Below are 10,083 nucleotides of genomic sequence, written 5' to 3'. Positions count from 1 at the left end.
TACGTGTAGCTTCCATGCGAAAGATTGCGAATATTCATGGCATCGATAATCCCTGGCGCGACAGTTCAGATACGCTTCGGAGGCGACTGGAGAAGCATTCGTGCCCCCTCTGTATAAGTAACTGCACAGTGTTCGAGTTTCGCGAGCCCGCTCTGCCAACTAACAAGCATAAGACGTTCAATGACAAGCGCTCCAAAGACCCTGCAAAGGTGGCTGCTAAGAACGCCCTCAATGCCCGGTCGTACCGCAGCAAGTTCAAGAAACCATTCCCTCCCAAAGCGCCCTCATTTAAAACTTTCCATCGCATTGCAAACGCCTTTGCAGACGATCTTCGGGGCGTAGAAGAAGCCGGTTGCGCGGTGTGCGGCTTACTGAAGCGAAAGTCTGAACTGCGCCCCCTAAAGAACTACAAAGGATTCCTGACGGTCCTAGAAGACGATTCTGTTACTAGTACAGAACGCAAGTCATTTCACGATCCCTCGAAACCTGTTACAGGGCCCGTATTGGCATCAGGATGCGACAAGATTTGCCCTTCATGCCGCAAAAGTATAACTCATGGCAAAATGCCGAGGAACGCCTTAGCAAATAATCTGTGGTTAGGAGACGTGCCACCTGAGCTGCAGAACCTGCGATACGTTGAGCGAATGTTGATTCAAAGAATGCGCCACAACGCGTGCTTTATCAGAGTAGGAGGGTCATACCAAAAACTTATCGCGCACGCTGTTTCCTTTCCCGTGTCAAGCCGCAAGGTATATGCAGCATTACCTCCAACGAGAGCTGAGTTGGACGAAGTGCTTGCAGTGATGTACACCGGTCCCGTCGCGCCCACGAAAGCCGATTACTTGACAGGCAAGTTCAACCCTATTCTCGTTAGGCACGACGTCGTACGAAAAGCACTTGAATGGTTGGCGTTAAATCATCCCGACTACGCAAATGTGCCAATATCTGAGAAAAACTTGCAGAGCTACAACACAATGGAACCACCCGTGACGATCGAATATAGAACGCTAAGTACCAACATCGCTCAAGAAAGTCGGAGTGCCGATAACAATGAGGACGATCATGGTGTAGAGAGTGGTGAGGTTCCCATCGTTGTGCACGCCATCACCGGAGCGGAATTAGAGGCGAAATCCAAAGAAGAGCTGAAGGGTATCGCTCTGATGCACTTTCAAAACAATAAAGGCATTTTGCGCGTTGGTCACGGCGACACGCCAGAGTCCCTGTACCACAATCCCCGACTATACCCGCAACTATTTCCTTGGCTGTTTCCGTACGGGAGAGCGGGCATAGGCAGCACGGAAGAAGCCCCCGAAAAGCGTTTGCGACTGTCGCACGAAGCACACGTGCGCCACCTACTCATGTACCACGATCAGCGTTTTCAACGAGATCCCGCCTTCCTCGTGGTGGCGTATAGTCACCAACAAATCATGCAGGCAACAACGCAGAGCTTCCTCCTCGCAAAACAGTCGCGGTTCAAAAACATCGCAGAACGGATGTTGAGCCTGAACCAACGCGTGTTGGCGGAGATTGCAGAACGAATGGCGTCTGGCGAAAAGGTAATTCCGCAGACAGAAGAGGAGAAGGATTGCTTCAAAGTCATTCAGGACCTTGACAGCATGGCGGGGAGGGTGCACGGCACATCTGCTGGTCGCAAGTGGATGCGAAACGAGATATGGTCTCTGATGGCGGCGAACGGATCACCTGTGTGGTATGTCACAATCGCCCCTACTGATATCAAGCACCCGCTGTGCATCTATTTTGCGGATACCAACCAGACGTATAGACCATTTGACGCGCCAACATCTTCAAGTGAAAAAGATGAACGATTCCGACGCGTCGTCAACAATCCCGTCGCAGCCGCTCGTTTCTTCGACTTCATTGTCAACACATTCCTTAAACACATTGTTGGTACTGATTCCACGATTCCTGGCGTCTTTGGGCACTCGTCCGCGTACTACGCAACGGTTGAACAGCAAGGGAGACTTACACTGCACCTTCATATGCTAATCTGGATCAAGGGAGCACCGACCCCTGCCGAGATGCGAGATAAAATCGCAGGAATGGAGACCGACTTTCGCGACAACCTAGCGGAGTACGTCGAATCTTGCAGTCAAGGTGAGTTTTACGGCGGAAGTGTTGACGACGTAAGAGCACATCAAAATGTGCGCAAGGCTGATACTGGCTACCAAGATCCCACCCTTACTTCCCTCGTTCCACCTTCCTCTTCGTACTGCGATTGCAAAGAACCTGGCTGTGAAGCGTGCAAGGCAACAATGCAGTGGGAGGAACAATTCAAAGCGGACGTCGATGACATCCTGTATCGCACTAATCTTCATAAGTGCAGCGTTCGTTACTGTCTCAATAACAAAAACGGCACCTGCAAAGCTCGCATGCCTAGACAGACCCGTGCTGATACCGGTGTGGACCTCGAGACGGGGGCACTTAGATTTAAGCACAAAGAACCGTACTTGAACGATGTATGTCCCCTGATCTCACACACTTGTCGATGCAATCATGATTGCACCCCCCTCATGTCCGGCTCGGCCGTTAACCACATTGTTTACTACATAACAGAATACATTACGAAGATGGGTCCCCCCACGCATGTCATGTTCGAATCCATCAAAGCTGCGTTCGATCGTAGCTCTGAGATGCTTTCCGGAGACAAATCACGCGAAGAGAAGGCGAGGAAACTGATGACCAGAGTAATCAACATTCTAACTACGAAATCTGAAATTGGCGCTCCGTTTATGGCGGCCCATCTGATGGGCTTACCTGATCGCTACACATCTCACACGTTCGTCTCCTTCTATTGGCATAGATTCATCAATGAGGTCAAAAAGATGTGGCATCCGCCCACCGAAGAAGACGAGGAAGAAATGGTTAGAGTTATGAAGAGAGGTGAAAACATCATTGGCGTTCATGACGCCCAGAACTACATCTATCGTGCAGACGCTTTAGAGGATATGACCTTGTATGAGTTCGCAAGGTTAGGCAAGCGAGTGCCTATACCAGGTCTCAAGCGCAAACCCGAACGAACAGATCAAACACGGCACGGACAGTACAGTAAGGAAAACGATACGGACAACGAGTGCGAAAGTGATGACGAGTCGGTCACATCGAACGACCATGCATCGGAAGATGACATGAAGATGCTCGACAGTATGCGCGACAATTCGGAAGCAGAAGCAACAGAAGATGAGCAGCCCGAAGACAATTGCAGAAGCGTGCCGCCTACCAATAAACTACCAGGGTCCATGTACGCGTTCAGGGAAGGCCACCCCCTCGCAAGTTCGTATTGTATGCAGTTCTGCCCTGACAGTCCTACAATAGTCCCCAACATGATGCGCCCTCTTCCCAGAGACAATGCAGGTGACGATTATTTCCTCACAATGCTCGCTCTGTTCAAACCTTGGCGGTCGGGACTCGACCTGAAAAACGATACAGAGGATTGGGAAGCCGCCTTCAGCGCGTACAGTTTCTCCGAACGACAGCTGGAGCTGATGAAGTTCTTTAACTTGCGATGGGACTGTATAGATAGTCGAGACGATTTTAGGAAAAATATGAAGAATTCAAAGAATTCAAAGAAGGACAGTGGTCTTCCATCATTCATGCGAGACGACAACTTCGATCCGGAGGCTTTCAGTGATGATGATGTGTACGCCGTGTTCGCAGACACTGAATACGTCGATGAGAACACGGTTCCAGTACGCCACTACGAAGCACGGAAGAAGACGTATTCGGAAACACAAGACTTCATCGAGAAGACAGGATGGACAAAGAGTGACGGAGATATCAATGTGCTAGACCAAACAGTGGATATCACGTACCGTACTCCAAGTCAGTGGAGGGACATCGTCAAGGAAGTCAGACAATCAATGTTGAGTCGATGGAAAGAGATTGCTAAGAGTACGGGCGATCGCCTCAACAGACTGCGCGCCCTCGTAGACGTCGACATCGTGAACAAGTCTTATCTATTGAAGGTCCATCGAGCGCGCGACAGACCGGACATCATAGACGACACTGCCAAAACGTTTGGACTTAATGAAGACCAGGAACGCGCGTTTCGTATTATATCGAACCACGGTTGCGATCCCACCACTGAACAGCTTCTGATGTACGTAGGTGGCATGGGTGGAACCGGCAAGTCGCGGGTGCTACAAGCTGTGCAGTCAATGTTCACTAACCGTGGTGAGAGGACGAGAATGATTGTCCTCGCCCCCACCGGTACTGCAGCCGCCCTTGTACAGGGATCTACTTACCATTACGTGTTGGGAATCAATGATCTCAAGCGCAAAGACGGCGAGATCGATTTTAATAACATCGGTGAAGTCAAAGAGCGATTGCTTGGAGTCGATTACATTTTCATGGACGAAGTTTCCATGCTTTCCTGTTTAGACATGTACAAGATAAGCAAGACCCTGTGCGCCGCTCGCAACAGGCCAGACGTGCCCTTCGGTGGCGTCAACATGATCTTCGCAGGTGACTTTGCTCAGTTACCACCTGTCCATGGCGGAGAGAATGCTTCTCTGTTCAGTCGTAAAATAGGACGATACAGCACAGACTCTCAAAGTCAACAAAAGGCACTGGGGAAGGTGCTTTGGCATATGGTAACGACTGTGGTTCTGCTTAGAAAGAACATGCGGCAACAAGGTGCATCTGTAGATGATTTACGCATGCAGCGCGCCCTTGAAAACATGAGATACGGGACGTGCGACGACGCAGACATACATTGGATTGCAACAAGATTCTTGGGCTCAAGGTATTGTCACGACCGACTGTCGGACGACCGGTTCCGCAACGTATCCATAATAACTGCGAGAAATATATGCAAAGACAGCATAAACGATCTTGGCGTCGAACGCTTCGCAGCGGAAAGCAACCAGCGACTGAAGCATTTCTTCTCTGACGACTCGAAATCCAATGGCGGCAAAGGTGGACCGAAAGTCCCTCTCAATCCCTTGCTACAGAACATTGTTTGGAACCAAGCACCGTCCATGAACGATAGGAAGATGCCTGGACGTCTCTCTTTATGCGTCGGCATGCCCATTATGATCAGAGCCAATTCAGCAACTGAGCTTTGCATGACCAAAGGCCAAGAAGGGACTGTATACGGATGGACGGAGACAACAGGGACATTAGGCCAACCCGTGTTGAACACTTTGTTCGTGAAGCTCATAGATCCTCCGACGAATGTGAACCTTCCAGGACTTCCAGAAAATGTTGTGCCGATTGTTAAGACGTCAGCTACCATAAAATGTGACCTGCCCTATCAAGTCAATGGTCATTCTAACTACACAATAATTCGCAGTCAAGTTGAAGTTCTACCAAACTTTGCGATGACCGACTACGCCTCCCAAGGAAAGTCAAGGCACACAAACGTTGTAGACCTGGAGTACTGCAAGGACCATCACGGCATTTACGTCGCTCTCTCGCGCGGTAGAACGTCCGACGGTACTCTCATTGTCAGAAAAGGAGACCTCCGTAAACTGAAAAAGAAGTGCAGTGGCGCCTTAAGGCAAGAATATAGAGAACTTGAATTACTCGACGACATCACCATGCGGACCTATGAAGGACGGCTGCCAGCCGATATCAATGCACATCGACGATTGGATCTCATCGCGCAATATAGATCATTCATGGGCGAAACATATATGCCCTCGCGATTACCAGATGCTCTGAAATGGACAACAGCGCCCGCCATATTCAACAGCAAGGGCGAATGCGTAGACGTCACGTCATGGCTGGACTCTCATTGCCCTCCCATTGATTGGATGGTAGTGGACGCAAAAGAAGGAAAATCACTGCCTGTTAAAGAGACACAATCGGAATTTCTGCCATTCAAAAAAGTGCGGAAAGCAGCGGCAATTACAGCAGAGGAAGTAAACCTAGCACTACAGGCAAATACAGGCAACGGACTTGGCTCAGTGAAAAGGCCTAGGATAGAGGCGCCTGTGCCTCAGGACGATGAAAGATACGGAGCAAGCTGGCACGAGAATAGCTGCGCTTACGACTGCATCGCGACATTTTGCGTGTGGCTGAACCAAGAACACTCAAGCTTCGCTTCGCGCGCACTCGCGTGGAACAACGACATCCTGCGTGTGCTGGTATCGATAATAGTGAACGAGCGACCGTCGGTGAACGTCATAAGAGACAAGTTGCGCACGAATCTCACACTCAGTAACCCGCGTGAATTTGTGCACGGAGCTTACGCGAGCGTTCTCAGCATTCTCGAATGCATAACCCGCTCCGAAGACATCGCTTTGACGAGTTACATACACTGCACCTGCAGCAAAAGCAAGACTGTTGTGAAATACAAAGAACTCCTCGTCAGCACAGCTTCGCAGGGCTGCGACTCTCTAACGAGCTGGTTCAAACGCGCGGTGGCGACGATGCACGCTCCATGCAAAGCGTGCGGCAACATGAAAACACAAAGCACGACAGTACGAACAGTCAGCCCCTTCCTTGCTTTCCAGATTCACGGAGGTTCTTCAATCTCAATGCATTTCCAGGCGACGACACAAAGAAGCGCGGCGCAATACGAGCTCAAAGGTATCATATACTTTGGATTATCCCACTTTACAATGCGTCTCATCGAACAAGGTGTACGTGTCTATAAGTACGACGGTATGGTGCAAACGGGCAAGATCAAGTACGAGAGTTATGTCAGCGACGTAAAGGACTGGATGCACATGGACGGCAGGGACGCTGCTGTGGCAATATATACCTCGAGTGCCTAGAGTTCGTACGGAACGCACCTCCTTTCATTGCCTTCCAGGTCCTCGACAGCACGTCGCTGTCGATACAATTCGAGGCGAACACACATCGATGAGCTGCTCAAATGTGTCATATACTTCGGGACGTCTCATTTTACAATGCGCGTCATCGAATAAAGCATGCAAGAGTATAAGTACGACGGCATGAAAAACGACGGCAAGATACGATACGAGTCCTATGCCAGCGACATAAGTGATTGAACGCACATGGACGGCGCTTCCGTAGCAATATACACTATTGTTGCCTAAACTTGAAGTTCACAGCGGGCGATATATGTCCGGATGGTTCATGATGAAGTCCGCGGCCAAAGCGCAGGCGCCCTGGTGCAGTTTGTTCGCGCTTGACGCGAAGTGAAGCTTGTCGGGCCATTCACTCGCGTTGAACCCCTGCTCGCCTGCGCCGTGCAGCATCTCCCTGCGTTGCGTATACCACTCCTCTGCATCGCGTGTCCAAACACCACATTTCGGTCCTTTCCTTCCGAACACCGCTTCCGTGGGCCAGAACGACACCTTTCGCGTGTTGAAGCGGTCGACAGGGCCTACCCGTACATCAGTGATTTAAATACACTCCGAGATATGCCACATACTGTTCGCCGCAAAGAATGCTCCTATCATCACATTTTCCGCCTTCTCCGTCAACATCTCGTCCCCCATCTTGCTCCCATCCTGGAAGACGAAGATGGACAAAGGACGCTTCGACGACACCGACTGGCCGACCGCTGACAACATGTCCCTCCTCGAATACAGGTCCTGCGCGAGTCTGCCTAATATTCCTCCGCGTCTCCACATGGCGGACGCGCGCTCGACGGTGAAATACTCACGCCGGCACCTCAGATAATCCCCAACGTCAACGTGGTCAAACCTATAGCCATATTCTCGCCACCCCAAGCCAGGTGCGGGTCCCACTCTGAGAGGACGAATGGCACCTTTCTTCACATTCCTGGCTTTGTGACCACTTGGCTTCGTTGGCCTTGTGACTGGCTCTTGTGGTCGCCGGGACGATGCGTCGAGATGAGGTGGAGTGTCAAGACCACGAGCGCTATGCGACGTCGACGAGTTCTCCGTTTCGTTTGACACATGCGTGCTGAGCAAAGTATCTTTTGTCGTCCATGGATCACCATCGTAATCTTCATCATCCTCCGACGTGTCCTCCGCATCCGCGTCCTCGACACCATCTTCCTCCTCATCACTTCCGCTCTCCTTGTCCTCGGAGATACGACGCAGAAGAAGAATTGAGCAACCGAGATCAAGAGCCCTCGCCGCCAGCTGCTCCTGCGAATGAATGTCTGCAGCCATGCGTTGAAGCATTAGAGCAACAGCAGGATCATACGTCGCCACAGTGTATGGCGGCGACAGCTCCTGCGCGAACGAGAATGCATATGCCTGGAAGTTCCCTTGATCGTGAACAGTGCAGACGGAAAACGGAGCGGATGCATCGTCCGCCCACGCTCGCCACGATTGATCACAGAACAAATCCACAACGAGTGAAGCATACTCAGGTGGCTCTTCCCCCTTCGCGGCACGCGACAGTGTCTGCGCGAATAAACGGAGGTGGTTGATGTCGTCTGGCATATTAACCGTCGGATTGAGAGGTACCGACGCTCGCATGCCTTCTCCAACAAGCCACGGTATCGTCTTCTCTTTCGGCTGCGTCACTTGCGGACCGTTGACGTCCATGAATGTCCTATACCCGTACCGCATCGCAAGGGCGACCTCGATATCGACTGAGATACGCACTAACGCGTTCGCCGTCCAGCACAAACGGCTGCGCTGGTGCTCCTCCGTCAAACCAAGTGACTCCATGTCCGGAAGCATCCTATCAGGCAACCGCAGGTCCTCTCCCCCCCCCTCGCTCTCGTGATGAACCACGCCTATCGTCGTAGAAAACATCTCCACCTTTGTCTGGTACTGGTGCCAGCAGAGATCCCATTCCGACCGCGTATGGTCGAACATCTTCTCCGTGTCTTCGTACCAATTCATCGCAGCGTGGAAGAGATGCGCAGGCACGGGCTCCCTCCTCATTGCGCCAGTGCTATCCTGGATCCATTCGAACGCCTGGATGATGCCGACATGTCCGCGACTGGGAAGAACGAAGCGAGCAGTACGCTCGTACCATTCCCTTCTACGACGGATGAAAGCGTCGTATGTCTCGAAGTGACCCTGCGAAGTGGGTGGGCCGGCGTCCTTTTGCACCTCGTGTGCAGACCCATCAGATAGGCGCTTGACGTCTTCTGCAGACGGCACGAACTTCCGTAGGACAGCAGGTAGACGGCGATCACCGTCAACCACCTTCATAGTCGTCTCCAGGGTGCCCCACCAGATGTAAACAGGAGCGACGTGGATAAGCCTCGCGAGCCAGAAGCAGTGCTCGAAGTCCAACATCGAAGCTAATACACCTGCGACAGGTTTGCGAAGAACGACGCTGACGAAGTGGGAGACCCAGGCGGGATGAATATCGATATCGCTGTTTATGAGCATTTCGCGAAAAGTGCCCTCGTGAATGTAGCCGCTGTTGTCCAACACGCACGGATTCATGATAGCCAAGTAATAACACTCGCCGATGAGAATGGCGAAAGCGTCCCTGGTATGCGCAGCAACCTTCCACACAGCGTTGCGCGTGCGGAACTTGCAGCGGTACCCGCACGATGTCGGAAGACGGCAGGACCTGTACTGCAGAGGCCTAGTCCCATCCGCGCTGTGCTTGAGGAGAGCATCGCGAATGGCTATCAGCCGGAACTCCAAGTCAATCCACTGCACGATAATGTCGTTCGCGAGCTGCATGCTACCGTTAACGCCAACAATGGCAGTCGGCAGAAGCGATAGCGTGCCAAGGATGGGGTCCTTCACGTCGTCCATGTCTCGTAGACACATTGGTATGTAGGGGTATACCTGCGACGGCCTCTGCGTGATCGTGAGTTCGATCGGAAGCGTTCCCTCGTCCGGCACTCGCGCATGCGTGGGGGACAGTGCTGGTAGGTTGCGCGGCTTGGATACGACCTGGCCTTCCCAAAGGTAGCACTCATATGTTTGCTTCCTCGTGAAATTCATTGTGATCGCTGTGTAGACATCCTTGTTAGCTGATACACAATAACCGACATGTTCCCTCAACCTTACCCGCGAGTCCTTCAACGTGGAGGACGGTAAAGACGGCTGTCCCTGACCAGAAAATGATGCATCTCTGCTGTCCCACGCTCAATGTCCGCCTGCGCGCGCGATTGTTACGAGAAGGAATGACTTTCATTTCATTAAAAATAATGTACAAAACGTTGTAAAACTGTCCGCCATCGCTCTCCGCAGCGCGCTCGAA

At 51.7% G+C, this 10,083-nt stretch overlaps 6 protein-coding genes across 6 annotated transcripts; 5 read left to right on the top strand and 1 right to left on the bottom strand.

Annotated features, from left to right (window-relative positions):
- Positions 1-14: 14 nt before the first annotated feature.
- SCHCODRAFT_02673259 (uncharacterized protein) lies at positions 15-1,146 on the top strand (the record flags this gene model as incomplete). Its single annotated transcript, XM_050346671.1, has 2 exons — positions 15-1,094; positions 1,123-1,146. The coding sequence occupies 2 exons, from the start codon at positions 15-17 to the stop codon at positions 1,144-1,146; spliced, it is 1,104 nt and encodes a 367-aa protein (XP_050197203.1).
- Positions 1,147-1,358: 212 nt separating this feature from the next.
- On the top strand, positions 1,359-1,973 carry SCHCODRAFT_02448435 (uncharacterized protein; the record flags this gene model as incomplete). Its single annotated transcript, XM_050342546.1, has 1 exon — positions 1,359-1,973. A coding segment is annotated over one exon (615 nt), but the record flags the coding sequence as incomplete, so codon positions are not given.
- A 27-nt stretch (positions 1,974-2,000) lies between these two features.
- SCHCODRAFT_02445135 (uncharacterized protein) lies at positions 2,001-4,085 on the top strand (the record flags this gene model as incomplete). Its single annotated transcript, XM_003027190.2, has 1 exon — positions 2,001-4,085. A coding segment is annotated over one exon (2,085 nt), but the record flags the coding sequence as incomplete, so codon positions are not given.
- A 297-nt stretch (positions 4,086-4,382) lies between these two features.
- On the top strand, positions 4,383-5,522 carry SCHCODRAFT_02464840 (uncharacterized protein; the record flags this gene model as incomplete). Its single annotated transcript, XM_050342644.1, has 1 exon — positions 4,383-5,522. A coding segment is annotated over one exon (1,140 nt), but the record flags the coding sequence as incomplete, so codon positions are not given.
- A 978-nt stretch (positions 5,523-6,500) lies between these two features.
- On the top strand, positions 6,501-6,740 carry SCHCODRAFT_02520043 (uncharacterized protein; the record flags this gene model as incomplete). The annotated part of the gene is made up of 1 exon (XM_050343438.1): positions 6,501-6,740. One exon carries the CDS (start codon positions 6,501-6,503, stop codon positions 6,738-6,740), a length of 240 nt encoding a protein of 79 aa, XP_050197200.1.
- Positions 6,741-7,034: 294 nt separating this feature from the next.
- On the bottom strand, positions 7,035-9,824 carry SCHCODRAFT_02603376 (uncharacterized protein; the record flags this gene model as incomplete). Its single annotated transcript, XM_050344055.1, has 2 exons — positions 7,035-7,315; positions 7,364-9,824. 2 exons carry the CDS (start codon positions 9,822-9,824, stop codon positions 7,035-7,037), a joined length of 2,742 nt encoding a protein of 913 aa, XP_050197199.1.
- Between the last annotated feature and the right edge of the window lie 259 nt (positions 9,825-10,083).

Source organism: Schizophyllum commune, assembly GCF_000143185.2.
Source record: "Schizophyllum commune H4-8 unplaced genomic scaffold SCHCOscaffold_15, whole genome shotgun sequence".
Lineage (NCBI taxonomy): Eukaryota > Fungi > Basidiomycota > Agaricomycetes > Agaricales > Schizophyllaceae > Schizophyllum > Schizophyllum commune.
Note: the sequence above shows the minus strand (reverse complement) of the source record. Positions and strands in the feature narration are given on the sequence as shown.